This window comes from Xenia sp. Carnegie-2017, unplaced genomic scaffold (genome assembly GCF_021976095.1).
Source record: "Xenia sp. Carnegie-2017 unplaced genomic scaffold, XeniaSp_v1 HiC_scaffold_1, whole genome shotgun sequence".
Taxonomy (NCBI): Eukaryota; Metazoa; Cnidaria; class Anthozoa; order Malacalcyonacea; family Xeniidae; genus Xenia; species Xenia sp. Carnegie-2017.
Genome location: NW_025813402.1, coordinates 6469450 through 6489350, shown reverse-complemented (window position 1 = coordinate 6489350; position 19901 = coordinate 6469450). Strand labels below are relative to the sequence as shown.

At 35.8% G+C, this 19901-nt stretch overlaps 1 protein-coding gene across 1 annotated transcript; it reads left to right on the top strand.

The window, feature by feature from the left end:
• Positions 1 to 331: 331 nt before the first annotated feature.
• On the top strand, positions 332 to 6045 carry LOC124442570 (sodium leak channel non-selective protein-like). Its single transcript, XM_046993068.1, has one exon. The coding sequence runs from the start codon at positions 343 to 345 to the stop codon at positions 5401 to 5403; it is 5061 nt and encodes a 1686-aa protein (XP_046849024.1). The 5' UTR covers positions 332 to 342; the 3' UTR covers positions 5404 to 6045.
• Positions 6046 to 19901: the final 13856 nt, after the last annotated feature.

Below are 19901 nucleotides of genomic sequence, written 5' to 3'. Positions count from 1 at the left end.
TTTCAAAGTTTGGCCGCAACTTATTGCGTTCTCGAAAGTCGTTATATTATAAATGTACTTATTAGTCAAGCGTTTTTAATTTGCAGTCTACGCGAGTAAAGATAGCATTGATTTTGACTTTTTAAGTCGACATACCTATTCAACTATTAGGGTTTAAAATATATTTATGCCATGCATACCCCGTTTAAGGAAACTATGTTATATGTTATATTTTGTCTTATATTTTTATTAACATAAGTCATAAGCGCCAATAATTGCAAAATAATTCGCAACAGGAAATAGCAAAGAACAATTAGAACATCTGCACATGCTCTTTCCAAAGGGCAAATAAACAATGCAAATATGGAGGCCGACACTGGCGATGGAAGTGATCTGGCGAGTGATGTTTCTAATTCCAAAGTACAGGCCAGCACTGGAGTAGAGTCAAGCGGACCTGAAGACAACGAACACGATGAAGACGAACTACCGAGCGCACAATTTATCAATAGTGTTTATTTTAAACGTTTAATTGAAGTGTCGGTCGTTGTAAGTGCTATCTCAGTAGCTATGAACAGTAAGAAAACGTTTAAAGAAGTCAAACAACTTTGGTATGTTACTCTAACGCTTGACGTTATGGTCTTAATTTTATTTCTTATTGAATCGCTCGTGGAGATGAAAATACTCGGTTTATGGAAAGACGAAAAGGCCTTTTTTAAGAACCGATTCAAGATTTTCAATCTGACAATGCTAATCTTTATTTTAATGTCAGTAGTTTTGCAAATTATTGAAGGACCCTCACTTTCTGGTCATGTTCCAGAATTCATGAAAATAATCGCCCGAGCACCGAGATCGTTCATTTTGTTTCGTGTTTTGAGGTACTTGGTGAATTATTCTTTATTAAATCAAGTCTCGAGACGTTCTGGAAAGCAAATTAGGAATGTTGCATTATTTCTGTCGTATTTTATGATGCTTGCCTCGCTTATTGGCGTACAACTTTTTGGGAAGAAAAGTTACTATTGCGTTCGAGATGGTGCAAACACGGCGAACATTACGTACAAAGACCTTAATTTACCTGAGTTACGGTGTAATAATGACACTAATGCGAACAGGCCATGTCCCGAAGGGTTTGTTTGTGAAAGTTTGAAATTGTCGTCGACGCAAAAAACGACTTACTTTGAAAATATCTGGTACAGTTTTTTAACGGTCTACGAAAGTTCCACGCAGGAGGGCTGGGTGCTTGTCATGTATGCACAAATGAAAAGTCAAAATTACTACGCAAGTGCAGTGTATTTTATATCTCTTATATTCTTCGTAGCCTGGTTAGTGAAAAGTGTATTTATTGCTGTGATAACGGAGACATTTGCTGACTTGCGTTCACAGTTATATCTCAAGAACTGGCGTACAAACCGTCGCATAGCAGGTTTATCTTCGGAGATTATTCAGGACTATGGAATGGGTTGGCATTTAGTTGCAATTCAGGACGAGTGGACGAAGACTGAGGCTTTGAACAGATTCAGAAAGTTCCTCTCCTCTAAATACTTTCGCTATCTTATTTGGTCGTTGTTGGCGATAGATGCTGTACTTCAGGCAATTTTAGGATCGGGAAGGCGTTACATTTCAAAAATAGTATTTACAATAATATTTGACATAGAAAGTGTTTTTAAGATATGGTGTGTTGGTATAAAGAGCTACTGGAAAATCCCAGTCTATCGTTTTGAATTATTTCTGGCGGTCGGCAGCACCATCTTTATAGCAGAAAACAAATTAATGGAACCCGACATCTTCGTTGCGTTTCACGTTTTACGCATAACACGTTTGATCATCGCCGTTCCAAGCCTGAACGCTTTCCTGCATAAAGCTTTTGGAACAGGAACTAAAATAGGCGCTGTTCTTATCTTTACCTTGTTCTTGTTGGTCTTCGCCTCAATTCTGAGTCTGCAATTGTTTTCAGGATTAGACTTTGGTGAAGGCGAGGATGCTCTCTTCGATGACTATATTAAATCGTCATCGTCCATGTTTCAAATTATAACACAAGAAGGTTGGGTAGAAGTTTTAGATACAGTTAAGTACGCTACAAAACCATATCTCGCTCCGTTTGTGAGCATTTATTTTACAAGTTACAACCTTTTTGCCTCGCTCATTCTTGGCAGTGTTCTCATTGCTGTAATTCTAGATAACTTGGAAATAAAAGAAGAAACAAAAATTTTGAAACAGCATAAATTGGGGGAAGAGGTATTGAACATTCAAGAAAGCTTACCAAAACGGCTTCAGATATTTGGTAAGTTCAAAGAAAGCCCTAGATTAGTCCAAACTTCGAAAATTTCAAACGATTTTCCAGTACCCAAAGTGCGACAGAGTTTCATGAGGAAATTTTTAGACGATGGACGCATGCGTTTGTCTCGTTTTACCTCCAACCCTAGTGTTTATGAAGATGCATTGATGACGCAAAGAAACAATATACCTTTCAAATTGCTTAGTTCACCTGTGCCCGATGATGTTCACACATTGAAATTAAAGAAACGTACAAGTCTTACCCAACTAATTCAAGACTCCACACGAAGACGTAATCACACCGATCACACGTCTACACAAGGAAGACATGCGTCTAAATCATATTTGTTAGGCTACACAGCTCGTCAGATAAACCGCAATGCAGCGAAGTTAACTCAAGGTGCACGAAAGACGACTGAAAGAGCGGATATCAGTACGTTGCGGCAGATGAAGAATGAAAGTGGCCATGGAATGACAACGCTATCACATAGCAACGGTGGGACCACAGGTAACGAGAACTGGAACATCCGGGAATTGCGTGCACGCCGAGAGCAAGCTCAAAGAGTGAAAGCGGCACGTGAAGAATCTCTGCGAGAGAATCATCCATATTTTGATTTCCCACTATTCCTTGTACCACGTGACAGTCAATTTCGTCGATGGTTGCAGCGTATTGTGCATGCGCGGTATGAGATCTCAGGCAATAACGGTGAAGTTCAATCCAAACGTCTTGTGATCAACGATGCATTGATTAAAAGAGTTTTATCAACACAAACTTATTTAGAATGGGCGATTATTCTCATTACATTCTCATCCTGTATCGCAATGATGTTTGAAAGAGATAATTATAGAACATTTAGCGTACCCGCTCTCAAATCTTTCGAGTATCTCTTCGTGGTCTCCACGACTATCGAGTTACTGATTCGTGTTCTCGCTGATGGTTTTATGTTCACACCGAATGCAGTTATACGGAATTTCGGGGATGTTGTGGACATATCGATTTATTTAATTGGCGTTATATACGTGTGTTTATCGCCTGAAAACATCCCCCGACTCTCGCCACAGCAGTTTTTATTGATTTTACGTGCTTTGCGTCCCTTGAGAATCATAAACTTGATCCCAAAAACCAAGCAGGTGATTCAAGAGTTATTTGGAGGCTTTAAGGAAATCCTGAAAGTTGCCGTTTTGCAGTTATCAGTGATGTTCATTTTTGCTAGCTATGGTTTGCAAATGTTTCAACATATGCTCAAGAAATGTAATGATGACGATCGTAACCCGGATCATTGTAAAGGTGTATTCTTCACAACCTTGAAGGGACCGGGAGAGATACGAAGCCTTTCAGGAAGTGAAAACCAACTTCTTGTCCCGCGCGTGAGTCAAAACCCGAAGAATTTCAATTTTGATGATATTTGGCACGCGTTGCTTGCATTATTTGAAGCTCTTTCACTCGAGGGCTGGTTGGACATTCGAAATGTCATTGAAAACAGAGAGAGCCTTGTGGTATATGGAGTGTATATTCACGGTTACGTATTAATTGCTTCCATGATTGGTCTTGCTCTCTTTGTTGGTGTTGTAGTGAATAACTTCAATGAGAACAAGGGTACTGCATTACTTACTGTGGACCAGAGAAGATGGGAGGATTTGAGAAAGAGATTACGTCTAACCCAACCCCTTCATCTACCATTACGACCTGATGATAGTCCTATCCGTTCCCGCTTGTACGACATTTTGCAATCGAAGCGTTACGCACGACTCAATGCATTCTTGGTTGCGTTGAATTGTTTACCTCTTGCAGTCGTTCCGTGGATTGTACAACCGAGTGATGATTTAACAAAGTCGTTAATGTTGCTATCTGTTGTACTCACTATTTTTTTTGTCGTTGAATGTATTGTCAAAATTGTTGCTTACACATTTAAAGGATACTGGAGAAGTCGTAGAAACCGCTTTGACTTTACCTTAACAGTAGCTGGTGTAATGTGGATTATTCTTCATCTGTCATTTGTCTATCATGGTAATCATCGTACAGAGCACAGACCAATCTACGATGGAACTATTTGGTTAGGTGTTGGTGTCATACTGTTTCGGTTTCTTAGCCTGTCTGGTAAGCATGATACATTGAAGATGCTAATGATGACAGTTGTAATGAGCCTGGTGAAGAGTTTCTATATCATATTCGTGTTGATATTAATTATGATGTCGTATGCAATGATTGGAGTGATTTTGTTTGGTACCGTTAAACATGGCGCAGGGGTCACTCCCGATGCTAACTTTGAAGATAGCATTAGTGCCATGATTGTTCTGTTCCGAATAACTACAGGTGAAGATTGGAATAAGATAATGCAAGATTGTAGGAAAGAAAAACCGTACTGTACGGAAATATCAGGTGAAGATTACTGGGAATCTGATTGTGGTTATCAATTTGGTGCGATATGTTATTTTATATCGTTTTACGTAATTTTGACATTTGTTTTGCTAAACCTTTTAATTGCTGTTATTATCGAAAATTTCTCGCTATTCTATTCGAGTGAGGAAGATGCAGCTTTGAGTCATCAAGATGTTTATCAATATCAATTAACTTGGAATCTTGTTGATCAAAACCGCAAAGGCTTCATCACAGTTCGTCAAGCTCGTTTGGTGTTAAGATTATTACGTGGTAAACTTGGTGTTGACTCCTCGACGTTTCTTTACAAGCATATTTGTTTAGAGATTGAAAAGCTTCGTGGAGGTCGTGACGTATCTTTTCACGATCTTTTGGACATTTTAGCTTACCGTTCAATCGAAGACATTTCACGAAGTTTACAGTTGGAAGAGCTGCTGGCTCGTGAGGAACTCGAGAGATCAATCGAGGAGGAGGTGGCTATACAGACTATACGCGACTGGTTTTTAAATCTCAAGAAGGAGAAAGCGATGCAGAAAGAGCGTGGCTTCTCTTTTAGTAACGCTAGCTCCGCGTCAAGTGTGGAAACATTTTCCAGCGAGGAAGAAGCACCAGAACAACCAAACAGGCTTTCTGTTAAAGGTTTACAAAAGCGAAATATGGGGTTGAAATTGGTGATGGGTACCTCTCGCGAGACGGCAAAAGCCAAACTTGAGCCAAAGCAGAAAAAAGATGATGACACAGAGTTAGATGCATGGTTTAATGATCAAATCAAATAAACATGGAAACACCAAGATGAGAGAAAAATTTATTTACTTTTTTGCTTGTATTTGGAATGTAGTCATAGATGTTATCTTTCATTATACAAAGTTCAACCTTCTACATGGTTATATATTGAAACCCGATAAAATATAAGTCAATGAACTCCGGCCCAGATGATGGAATATGGGTAACATCAGGTTCTTGTGGGATGGTGCAAGTTCGAAATTTCGATAAACTTCAGTACAAGTCTCAACATGTAGTAGTGCACAAAAAGTGTAAGATTCATTTTGGAAGTTCCTTATTTACGGAAACTCACTTATTTTGGAATAGTTGCATGGCAAGCATGTCACATTAAAGTATGAAAGAGCTTGGGTTTATAGACCAAAAACTTTTTTAGCGTAATTTGCTTGATACTGTATCCAGACACTTGAAAGTGTTTCTTTCTGCATTAGTAGATCTTGAGAAATATTTTATAAACGTGACGTGAATGCAGTTTGTAGAATCATCGAAGAACATTCTCTTAACTAAATTTAAATGGACGCATTCAAACACGGAAATCGTTATATAATTGAAAAACTTATAGTATGCTAAATATGTAATGAAATATATAAATGAAAATGTACAATTAAATTACAAATGAACTTTTGCACTCTTACAAATGATGTCGTAGATGGGAAAATTAAATTATTTGCAAATATAAAGTAATATAAGGCTAAATTAATAAATAGCTTAAAAACACAAATGAGATGTACAAAAGAAGAAAAACAGAAATGTACGAGCGAAACTATATATATATATAGAATCATACTAGGTACCTGGAATACAAGGAAGAAATATCTAGTACTATATCAATATCTCTATTATTACCGAGTAAACGTGGTCATCCTTTCTCGTAAACTGGTGCTACGTAATGAGCAACAGCCAACCGCCTTTTTCATTTTGTGTTGCTCATGCTGCGCCTTTCTGAAAACGATATTTTTGGCAAATTTTACTTAAAAATCAAAAGTCTCAAGAAAGGATGACCATCTTAAATATTTCAAGATCATAAGTGCTATGAGAAACATAGTACATCTACGCAAGCTTTAAAACATTTAGAGAAAAGAATCAAGTCATATTCGGTGCGTATTCTGCTGGTTGATTTTGAAGGACATTTTGGAGTTTGGCATAGTCTAGTACAACAATGAGTAGCAAATGATAGGTATTTGATAACGTTGATGTTGGAAAAATCAAATAAAACCTTGGGTACAGAAATATCAAGTTAATTTCCAAGTCGAATGTTAATGAATAAAGAGTTAAGGCCATGCACAAGAAATTTTGTGCACCTCAAATCTTCATTCATCAGGATCCATTTCGGAATCCGTCTCCACTCTGCGGCATGAATCGAAGTAAATTCAAAATGACAATGGCAAGGAAGAGATCAGATAGACTGGTACATGCAGGTTCGTCTTAGAACTTTATGCACTCTGTTGGCTTTCGAACTGATCAAGTAAGTCTGTAATTTACAGGAAGATGTAGTCTACACAATCACACCAGCATAGTAAGTTTTCGGATTTTTCTTCCTGGTCGAATACTGTAAGTCTAAAACATTGAATTGAAGATTGTTTTTCCTACTTCAGAAGTTCAAACTTGTCAGTGATTGTTTTGAAGATAGACAGTCTGGAAAGTGGTGATTTTTTTGATGGAATTTAACGTCCTCAGCGTACAAGGATGGCTCGTTTGTTTAGGTACTCCAAAGAAGACTGTAAATAATGTAAATGAGACATATATCCTGCAATTTAGTTATAAGCAAACAAAACATTAGAGAGATCTTGTCACACCATGACAAAGCTGTTTTTTTTTAGAATTGCATGTTCCAAAAAATCAAAGGCTCTTGCAAAGTTTGGGTAGATGTTTGTTTGCGTATTCCATTCCAAATTCTGACCATTATCATAAAGGTCATTGGAGGAAGGAGCGGTTGCGAAGAAAACTATGTTGCCAAGACTAATGAGGTACGATACATCTTTATAAAAGTAATGCAACGTTCCGTGATTTTACTGACGATAGGCAATAAAGAAACAAGTCTGTAGTTTTTCACTGTCTTCTTTAAATTCTCATGTCATTGAGTCACATGAGCTGATATTTTTATCATAACTCCGAAAAGGCTTCGGGTTGTAGCATAAGATAAATTTTTAACTTTGGAAAGATAATCTCGATGTTTTCTTTTAGCAAGGCTTTTAACAGTTTGACTTAAACCATGTAATTTTCTTTTTCAATATTCAGTTCGACTTTGGCGATAAAATTTGAGCACGAAATACTTTATATTTGTGAAAATGTCTTCAGTCTCCATGGAGGGTGGTGAATTAACGTCTTTATTCGAATAAGTTTATATACTGCTTACTGCACTCAAAAAAATTCTCTTCATTGAGCCCAGCATTCATTGATTAATGGAAACCAGTAACACACTGTCCTGATAAATTGTTGGAGCAAGTTGTCACCAGCCAAGTAACAAAATGCTCGTTTTAATTGTCCCCGGCATTGTTTGGTCTAATGACCAGTTTGTAGAACGTGGAACAAAGTCGCTCATCAAAAAAACACAAGTAGATTCTGAAGAGACAAATTTAGATGACGAACATTTTTGATTCATTATGTTCCGTTCTGAGTTCAAAAACAATTCAATCTGAGTCAATCTATATCTAACCAAGAAGTGACATCTAATTTATACTTTACAGTCACAAGAGCATGACCACCAAATCTTCCTATTCTGTCATGATGAATCACATAATCTGGTCGACTTCACAATTCTAAGACGATATCGTCAACTCACGTTTCATAATACGACATCAAAATTTGCACTGTAAGTAAGATGTTGCAATAAAATTGTCTTCCATACATGTGATGTTAATATCATTGGTCAGGATCGATGACGAACGTTTTTAAGATTTCAGCGTTATACGAGTCCATTTTTGCGATGTTGATTTGAGAAGAGTTTGACTACAGATTTATGGCAGCCAGTCAGAATAATAACACAAGAACTAATGGCGGTATGTTAGGAGGGTCTGCAGGGTAATACCATAGCAAAGATGGGTAGTTGAGCTTGGGTACGTCACGATTAGCAGTCCAAAGCCAACAAAATTTCCCAAGCAGTCATTTTCAAAGTTTATACAATCATCCACATTATTGCACCGTTGAGGAACACATCCAGCCGATCCGAATATTGTAACCCAATAAAGTTATTGTACACAATGTTTAATAATTCCCAATAGTTATTAAGATTGTTGCTTTTTCAATACATAATGTACTCGACCCAAACCCTAACCTCTCGGCTAGCCATTGACAATTCCAATAATTTATTGATAACAACAAAATTTATTGGTTACAACATTCGGATCGAATGAAACATCCATGTTTAAAACGAAACCAAATAAATGATATAAAATACAAATTTATACAACCAACACAGAGGCGTTGAGAGTATTTCCAAATAAGGATCGAATCAATAATAGAATAAAAGTTCTCTGATTTTTTAAATTTTACTGGTTTTCTCTCTCGCGAGCTTTCGGCTACCAAACTACAGTTTTCAACGGGTGAATAGTAAATGATTATTTCATCACAGAACTTTTATTTTATCATTACATCCACAACTGGTTACACATATATTATTCCTATGAAATCTCTAGTCCAGTGGTTTGAATTTCCTCGCATGCATTTGAACATATGGCCAATTGAGCTATATAAGACCTGGATGATACAAGTCATATAGAACTCAGTTGGTTTCAGCATGCAAATGACTGAGGTTTGCGTTTACGTTCAAATCTCAGTGAAAGTATTACTCAAGTAAAGCAAACAACACAAAAAAACTGGAAGCATAGTGGCGTAGCCAGTCAACAAATTTTTTCATGCTATGTAATTGTTTCATCATTAGCGATATTCATTAGAAATCTACTGTTGTTTTTACAGTGAGTGCACACCAAAATATTTTCATAGCATAAAGAAACTTGCTGTGACGCCACTCGTTAAAACTGGAAAAATTCCAAACATTAATTTAACGATCAAATGCAAGTAAGGGTCGTTTCGAAAGAAATCTTCAGAATTTTAAATGAAAATTGACAAAATTTATCAAAAGTAGATTAACATTAACCCAAAGCAAGGGGGCAGATTACGAAATGTGGTGTGAGGATGTGACACCTCCCCCTGCTTTTCGTGAGATATTTATAAAAAGTAAGTCCAAAAACTGATAAACTAAGATGAACAACTAAAGTCTGTTCAACTGAAACTGTGTTTTTTTTCTGAACACTTTTCTCAAGTCGCTTCCAGAACATTGAAACTCCTTCAGTTATTCTCCTAATCTTAGGTAAAATACATCAAAAATTTCATCACACTTTGTTGCATGAAATTTTTTCTTTGAAAAACAAAATTCAAAAAAATTGTATAAATTAAGTAACATTGACCGCACAACTGTTAGGTCGATATGGGTTGTGAATTTTCAAATCACCTGTTAATTGTTCTGTTAACAGAAGGTCAACAACTACAGCAAAAAACCAGGCCAAAATTGAATTCCTGAAAATGAATGTCTGCTAAGACTACTCTATCTTACGTGGTGTTTTCCCTAAGGAAGCGTTTCACCAACAAAATTTTATGCTCAATCTAGACAAGAGTAAAATGACTGGTGCAGCCTTTCTGGATGTGGTCTATGCAAGTGAAACTGATGATTGTGACCTGTATGCTATTAAAGAAATTAAGAAATTGTCACTCGCTATTTTGTAACATCTAACTGGAAACTTCATATCCTAATTTAATAAAATTAAAGTTTGTGCTCTTCAAGGAAGTGTAACAGCTTCCTTTTATTCATCATTCAAATTAATGATCTACCCACAGTCTCAAAGAATTGTGATGTATCAGAAAGGATAACACATTTATTTTTTTTGTGAAAACTCCACAAAAAAGATTCAAAATAAATGTGTTGAAAACGAACGAAGTTCTGATAAACATATGCTGCCTTAACTCTTACTTTCTAACTTTCTAAATTTTAGATGCAATTAAGACAAATATTATGACATTTGCAATCAAACCAGATCACAATAAAAAATGTCGAAAAGTTTCAAGATCCGACTCAGGGACGACGCTACCGGGGGATGTTGGGGTGCAACACCCCCCAAATCAAAAATTAAAACAAAAATCAGGTAAAAATCAGGTATAAATCGGGGGTGAAAATCATGTGGTAAATTAGTACGATGCTTATATAAATTATTGCTAAAACCATCAATTTAGATAATTCCAACTGGAAACTGCTGCGTTGGTTGCCAGTCTTAAATTACTGGCATGTAATATGTGAGAGTGGGTATATTTTTGATGCCAGTTAAAATTTAAACATTTTAAATTGACCATTAATGTAAATTAACAAAGAAACAGTAGTTACAACACCTGTTTGAAAACCTGACAGTTGATATGTTATAACCTGCACAATGCATGAACAATGTATACTTTGTAGGAAGTATAGACATAAAGTAAACAAAACATTGCATTATTTCGACTTTCGATGACTAACCTTGAGTTACCTACGCAATAAAATTTTAGGCGAACGAATAAATGACTGATTCTTTCCGAAAAAATTCAGGTAAATTTAAAAAAATCGTCAGGTAAATATTTATGACACCCCCCACAAAAAAAGAAATCAAGGTGTTCGCGACGTCCCTGATCCGACTACTTGTGTGAATGAGAATTAGTAACTGAAGAGAAGAAGCATTTTAAATACTTGGGCGCACTTAACATGGGGAGATTGTGTTGAAGAAATTACCAAAAATAATTGTCAGAGTGGGCGAACCCACGGGCACCCTGGGCTAAGGAGGCCTCTTTCAGATAAGAAGATTATCATTATACTGTGGATTAAAACAAGAAAAATTGCACACCATAAACTTATGTACAAAAAATTTAAACTTAAAGGCTAGACAGCGAAATCATACCAGATGTGGCAGTTATTACACTATAATATGGTCATCAAGGGGGCTTGTACTATTTTAACCACGGGTCCCCAGTTGTGCTGCTACGCAATTTTATACTACTGCCTTTCTTCAAAAAACAAAATTGAAACTCCCCTATGTATCAATCATCTGAAAATCAGGATCAACTCGAGCAAGAAAAAATTTATCTATCATGCCTTAGTTGAATGAAATACTTCAACAAAGAATATGAGAGACATTCAAACTTTTAAAATACTTGAAACTAAATTACAACTATGAACTAATAGTTTAAGTAATATCTTTTAACTGTAATTTTATAATTTTGACGTTACTCACTATTTTATTGTTTAGTTTCATGGTGTGGTGCTATTGTATATTTTTTATTGTATAATATACGATACAGCCACTTAACAAAAGTCCAAACAAAAATGGCGATGAAAAGAAGAAGACTATAATTAATTCCAGAGGCAAGAAATATGAAAAAGTTTTACTGGATTTCATATTTATTCATTATACCAGATCTTACGAGATTCGATAAACCCATTGGAATCCCTTAATTCACCCTGAAAAATGCTACAATTTTATTTCCACCTTTCACAACATTTAGCTACGTACGGGTAATCACAATTTGGTTTGCAAAAGTACAGCTAACAGAATTTCGTTTCCGTACCCAACCACCTCCAACCTACTCATTTTTGACAACTTGTTTTTCCTGTATGACCTACCCTTGTTCCCAAGGAACTGCAACAATTACGATTGCAAGTAGAATCACTCGCATTAAGAAAGACAAAAACAGTGAGGATGACTTGTTGACTAATGATACGGAAGTGGAGAGTAATGAAAAAACACACTTAAATGAAGACGTCAAGACAGCAAATGAGTTTGTGAAAGTCAGATGGAAAAAAAGTTGTTCAAACAGCATAGTATACTATAGTGTGTGCAACATGATAATCAACGTTTTTAATCTCTTTTGTTGTTTTTTGAATAGCATTCTTTTTAAAAATAATTACTTTCTTATATATTTTTTCTTTGTTTCGTCTGTTTATACTTAATAGCAGATTGTGTTCCTTAAAAGTCACAAGTGCAAGTGAATGCCAAATGTAAGATTGCATTGTCGTGAATTTTGTTGTTCTATTTGGCAACTATTATGATACGCAAATATAACCAAACATTGTTTTCGCTCAGTCCGAGTGAACTAGGCTAAACTAACTTAGGCGTTTTGTTTCCATGTAATTTTTCATAAAGCAAATTATATTACTTTTCTTTATGACTCTTTTTTTCACAAATTTACAAACTGTTTATTAAAGATTTTCTCTGCATGTTTGTAGATGTAGATTGTCCAGGTAAGTAGAATCCTGAGAAAGACTGTTGTTGTTGATGTTGACTTACGTGTCGACAACCTTAGTGGTCGTCATCTTCAGACTAACTTAGCGTCTCCCCCCTGTCCAGTTTTGCCGACAAGCGGAGAAAAATCACCTCACAATTTTAATGCATTCACGTATCCTATATATGAGCTATGATTTTTAAAAATTAGTTCTTAAAATCTGTGAATGTTACATGTTTGTAAATGTAGATCGTCCAGGTTAATATAGTCCTGAGAAGGACTGTTTTTGTTGTTGTTGATTGATGTTTAGACAACCTTAGCGGTAGTCATCTTCGGAGTCAAGTTGACTCTAGTATTCCAAGTTGGTTTCTAGATGATGATTTTTCATGTATTTTATTATGATAGAAATGATCAGTTCATAATATTTAAATGCATTCCCTAAAGCAGCAATATTTGCGAGCACCAGATTCCTCCTGACAATGTCAAAACTAACTAGTTGATATAAAGTAGATAGATACGTGCAGAGTAAACAAAAGTGACAAATTACTTCAAATTTTTCAGCATAAATGACTTCCTATCTGTATGTATTACGACTTCATACAATTGAAAGATACACTGAAACAACGTATATCTTAAAATACATTTGATAACTTTGAATATTCCCTCTGTCATAGTACAGCAAGGAAATTTGTATTATATGCAGGGCTTGTATTACGTGCAAGCAAGAATCGTCTGCTCTCCACACCAAAACTTACTACAAAGTTTTCTAATTAATATTTTCAGTGAGATATGCCATCAGGTTTTTACAAGCGTTCATAGAACGGAAATGTTTCCTATGAGATTATATAAGATCCTTTCAAAGATTTCTCGTTTTTTAGTTACTTACACCTATGACAATCATAATAGATTATGCCATTAATTATGATAGTCCGTACAGACCAAAGTACGAGGTATAGTACATAAAAATTCAATTTGATGAAAATGAAGTAATACATGTACACTCCATTTTCTGTATAAGTTGGTTAATGTGAAAAGGGAGATGGTATCAACATTAACATCTAAAATAAAATGCTTAACATGTCAAAAAGAACAGGGGCCGCGGAAGTATCTCAAAAGTGGGGGGGGGGCACTGACCGAAAAGGGCATGTGAGTTTGCAGCTTACTGTTTTAGTATATTACAGATATGTATTGTTTCGTGAATCATGATTAAGTTTCAAAGTCTGCAAAATATTGGTAGACATTCTTAGAATGCTATGCGTATTCTCTACTGCTGTAGGATGGTAACGCTGTCAGCCTGTACAGCACAAATGCTTACAATCGAGTCCTAGCAAACATTCGGTTGACTCAATTTGCATAGGTCCTACCAATAGGGCGGTAGTCGTGGAGCTTGGCAAAGACGCATACGTTAGGTTTTGTGAAGGTGTGTGAACTGGCTCGGTCGGCGGCGCGACTAGTATCTTTAAAGACGATGTAAAGTCAGAATCGCCGAATTTTGGTTTGGAATGAGAATGAGGAGAGAAATATGTTGATGGAGTTTCTGTAGCTGACGGCAGTGTCATATTAGACCTAGAGTCGATGTTTTGGTCAACAACGTTCTCTGCTGGAGCACTACTAAAAAAACTCGTCAGTTTTCTCATCCTTTTAGCTGTTTCTATAAGCTCTTTTTCCTTTTCTCATTTCCGCCTAGCAGCTCTAGGCATGATGATTTTGATTAGAAGTGATTTAAACCGCAAAATTTTCAATTATTATGATTATGAATTCTCAACAGTTTTGTAGGACCAATGGCCTGAAAGACAATACGACGGGAGCAATGCGTTGCCGTACAATTTACAGTCTCATGTGGATCATAAATTTCGACTTCTCATTGGTTAATTAAGTTACTGGGCGGACGTCTGCGAGGACAACCCCAATCGACAAACGCGATTTTTGATCCATCTGGGTAATGAAGATCAAAAACTAAGCTATAGCTGATTTCGCATGATGCTGACAGACTTTGTTCGACTCTCGGGGCTACTTGTATCTAAGAAAAACTTCTTTAGTCCAATTTTACCTAAAACAAGGGCATTTCTACACCATGAAAAAGGGAATTTTCATTCCAGAAAAAGGGCAAATTTTTCCCTGTTGTAAAAAGTGGGGCGGCACTTGCCCCCAATGCCCCCCGGTTCCGCGGCCTCTGAAAAAGAATACAAGGCATTAGTATTAAAAGAAAAAGCCAACTCACACGCCGGAGTATAAAGGAGAATACAGCTTTTCATTACTTCGCCCGACCGCAGGTTACTTACGAAATATTTGAATTAGCAAACATCGCTGTTATTACTTGCCCGTATAAGTACTGGGGCGAATTAAGAGCTTATGTTGCGTCTTACGAATCCGGCATCGTGTGAACAGAGTGCACATGATATTTCGTATCGGATTTCTCAAGGAATCCGGTACAATACGAATCCGGCATGGTGTGAAAAGAGTGCATATGATATTTCCTATCGGATTGCTCAGCGAATCCGGCATCATGTGAACAGAGTGCATATGATATTTCTTATCAAATTGCACATCAAATCCGCTACAATACGAATCTGGTATCGTGTGAACAGGACCATAGTCATAAGAGAGAACGTAGGGCGTCAAAAGGTAATCTTCATAAGTGGAAATGTGTTTTTTGTAAATCCCATTTTCTTTATACACCAATGTTAAACTTAAGATCTCCTGATTATACTCTCACATGGTGAGTGAGCGGTTTACTTGTCATGGTGAAAGTAATTTGACACACAATTTATCATTAATAATATGCTAATTTGGGAAAAAGGCAATGTCATAACCAATGAATGTTAGGCCTGGTTCAAACGTCGCATTTTACATGCGCCGAATCAAATCTGAGTTTTAGTCGACTAAAACTCAGATTTGTAGTAGTTTGCGTAGTTTGATTCAGACGTCGAATTTAATAGTCGCATTTATTATAGTTATGTTTCCACCTTTTCATAGTTTATTCATTTTCTTTTACTAATTTCCTAAAATGGCGAACAGAAAAATGTTGAGTTTATGCATTTCAAATATGATTCGTGTTAATAGGAAAAGACGAATATTGATGCATGTTACAGCAAATAAACTATTAGAAACGAGACGGCAGCCTCTGCAAATTTCCCATGTTTTTCTACCGTTAATTGGTCAAAGAAATGCCTTCATACGTAGCCCTCCTTATCGATCATGTCGAAGGCAAGATAGAAATTTCCCGCTGGTGGAAGAAAGTTTGGAGTATTTATTCTGATCTTCGATTCAAAAAAACATTTCGTGTATCTCGAGGAAACTTTCCTTGTACATATAAATTTTTTGCACTTTAAAACAAGTGTATTTTGTTAAACTCGTGCACGAAATATAAGGGCCATTACCATCACTCGCCGCCGCCATGTTTTTACAACTTTGCGCATGGCATTTAGCATGGAAATAATTGATTTTTGCTTAGAAATATCTTAAAATAAATTATGCATTAAATTCGGCTCATGTAAAATGCGACGTTTGAATCAACATCGAATTTTCGTCGAATATTCGACTAACTCAGCCGAATATGCGACTAAAGTCGCATTAAATTAAAATCCGTCGAATTTAATTGATTCAAACGTCGCATTTTACATGCACATAATTCCCGCATTTGATTCGGCGCATGTAAAATGCGACGCTTGAACTGGGCCTAAAGATGCTTACGCCTACATGCCATAGTACTTTGCATATAACGCGAAGTTTCGATTTGTTCGTTTGTTGTCAGTTTTCATCGTGACGCGCTAGAGGCTTGTCAAGGTTTTATTACAAAAAATGCGAAAGTCAGAGCAAATCAGACCATAAGAAAGACCTCAAAATCAAGAGAAAGAGTCCTCCCAAATGTAGGAAATGCCGAAATCACGAAAAAATCATTGATGTTAAAGGACATAAATGTTAACGTGAAAAGTGCCCGTGTAATTTCTGTAAGACAACTGATGAAGAAAGACGTAACACAAGTGCAAGAATAGGAGTACTTAGAGCAAACAAACGTTTATTCGGATTAAAAGGTATGTTGTACAACAATCTATACTTTCTTGTTCAATGTTTGATTTTCCAAATAATTCCTACACTATATGCGATGTTTGTTTGGTGAAAGGATAAATATCACACTGCGTTCAACTAAACAAGTTTTATTACTCTCATGTTCAATTTCCTTAAAGCGATCTTAGCCAGCAAACTGTTCCTTTTCACACATCACTACAACAGACAAAATCTTTTAGAACTGAATATTTGTCTTAAAAATAAGCTGACTCACTAAATTCCATTGTCGAGTAAAGTGAAACATGTGTTAGAAGCATTAGCTACGACATAATCTTGGGTCGAAAGAAAAGATTTTATTTCAGAATGAGAAATATTTCATTCAAAAATCATACGAAAGTTATTTACGTTGGCTAGCGAGAACAATGTTAGCTTAATAAAAACACGCGAAACTTGTTGTTGAATCACTGTTTTCATATTATTTCTTCCGGTTTGGAAAGCAAGAATCGTTTTTACAAGTACGCAAAGGGCACTTTGACAACCGTTTCGGCCTACACAATTCAAACCGGATAAGATCATTGGTGACAATAACCTAGAATTAATTACATATCTGACTCGGAAAAATTCTATGATAACGTGTGAAGCAAGCCGCCATCATTAAAGTTCCAAAACTGACTATATTTGTTACTAACATCTGCTTCCTGAGTTCATATACAGTTTCAAAGTTGATAGTCTTGATTTAATTCTTTAAATTGTTTCATAGGATTGGTTTTTAACCTTTCTTTTAACTAATTTTCCATTTTGAGTTTTTGTTTTTGCCATTTTTAAAGTGCTCGGTTAAAACAGTGATCGGGTGAGGAAAATGTTTGGCCTGTATTTTTTTTATGATAACGTATAATATAGGTGCAGATTTGACAAAACGTCAAATATAACAAAAAATTTAAATGCATGGTGCAAGTCTGGCCTGGCTAATGAATACGATAAAATATTCCTTATTTACGATCTCCGCGTTCAAAGATTAAACATCATTTAATCGCAGTTGGCACAAAATCAACGGCAATAAGTTGATTGAGATACTATCAAAAGGTTATTAAGAAGATAGTGAGAGCAAAACTACAGTTGTACATTATTGTCATGTCAATATTATCTGCATCAACGTATGTAACTGATGGTGTTATTTTTGGGAAGTTTTGTCGCTAGGTGTATAGTTGTTAGCATATGCCTGCGTGTGTGACAAAAGCGGGATGCGTAAAACAATCACGTGACACAAAAGTCAAGTTGCAATTTGTGATTTTATCTTTTATAAAAGAATCTAACAAAATCTTTGGCAATAAGTTACAAGCTGCCTAAAACAAATGAAAATGTGATACTTAGAAATCTGATCTTAGTTGATTAGATAAATCGAGAACTGCACGCCAAGTCCAGTTCCATTTATTGTTATGTAAATTGTGTTTGTTTTAGACTGTGCTGATGTTTGAATGAGATTAAGCTCTTTGTTCTGATGCGCTGCAAAATTCCTGGCCACTGTTGCAAATATCGCTTTTTATAAATAGTTCCTTATTTGAAACTGCTGTTAAGAGCATAAACTGCTATCAACAGTGCTTAACAGCAAACCAGGAATGAATTAATGAGTCATTAGACTCCTCGGTCAACTGTAGGTTGATTTTACTTAGTTGTGCTTACCTTTATGATAGTTTAAATGTTTAAATTGAGCAATAATTGTTCTGCATTTGCAGTTAATATGCGGTTAATATTTTATAATTGTTGTTGATTCTAGTAATTTCCTACTTCTGAATTTTACCATTTGTTCTATTGTAAGCTGACGCGTTTCTCTTTTCTTAATGATAAGGAAATAGTGTGTCTTAGAGTAAATGTTTTTTTCAGTTTTAACGAAGTGTCTTGAGAAGCATTTACGTTAATTACTGGAAACTTTTATATGTATAATAATCAAAATCATCAATGAACAGAATTCAACTTTTTCAAATTAGTCTACTTTATATTTTCTAGCGTGTAAGTTTGCAGTTCTTTTACAATGTGTTGTTTAATGAACAAATACTGTAAAATATAATATTTCTCTTGTGTTTTGATAAATTTTCAAGCAAGTTTTTTTTATTCAAAATCGACATTCAATTTTACGCACAACATTAAAAAGCAATTACGTTACAACTTACAAGAGCACCAGTCAATTTATTACTTGAATTTTGAGAGAGATGAAGGAGTTGGCATAATGCCAATGAAGCGTTACATGGTAAAATATATCATGAAAAGCAATGAATTCGAAGTGAAACATAACTGCATGGTTTCAAATAAGTTTTATCAGAAAGTTTTTTGGTAAATATCAAATTCTTAAAGGACTATTTATATCAAATATTTGCCTTCTTCACCTCGTTCAACAATGGTTTGATAATCTGGCTGTCTTAGTGTTAGTAATTAAATACTAAAGGTAAAAAAACTTCATGAGTAATTATGAGGAATCGGAAATATATAAGATTTGCAATACGTCTAGATCTACCACACATTTGCTTGGAGCTACTTACAGCAAGATCTTAATTAGAAGAAGGTCAACAATAATTTCACTTGATAGAAGAAAGAGAAGATGAGTGATTCAGATAGAGATAATTCATCTTCAGGTCGACGAACACATAATTGTGCTAAATGCTTCGATCATGGCATTAAAATTCCTAGGCGAAATCACAAAGAAAACTGTCAATTTAAAGATTGCCCTTGCAATAAATGCAGAATTGTGTCAGGACTACCACCGAGAGAACCTTCAAGAGATCCTGTTTATTCTCACACCTGGTAATTGAGTGGTTTACTTGTCATGGTGAAAGTAATTTGACACACAATTTATCATGAATAATATGCTAATTTGGGAAAAAGGCAATGTCATAACCAATGAATGTTAAGATGCTTACGCCTACATGCCATAGTACTTTGCATATAACGCGGAAGTTTCGATTTGTTCGTTTGTTGTCAGTTTTCATCGTGACGCGCTAGAGGCTTGTCAAGGTTTTATTACAAAAAATGCGAAAGTCAGAGCAAATCAGACCATAAGAAAGACCTCAAAATCAAGAGAAAGAGTCCTCCCAAATGTAGGAAATGCCGAAATCACGAAAAAATCATTGATGTTAAAGGACATAAATGTTAACGTGAAAAGTGCTCGTGTAATTTATGTAAGCAGACTGCTGAAGAAATCGTCAAACAAGAGCTAGAGTAGCAGTATTTAGAAAAAACAAACGTTCGTTCGGAT

Excerpts from the sequence above, each read along its gene's own strand:
- LOC124442570 (XM_046993068.1), top strand. The coding sequence starts at position 343 with ATGGAGGCCGACACTGGCGATGGAAGTGATCTGGCGAGTGATGTTTCT.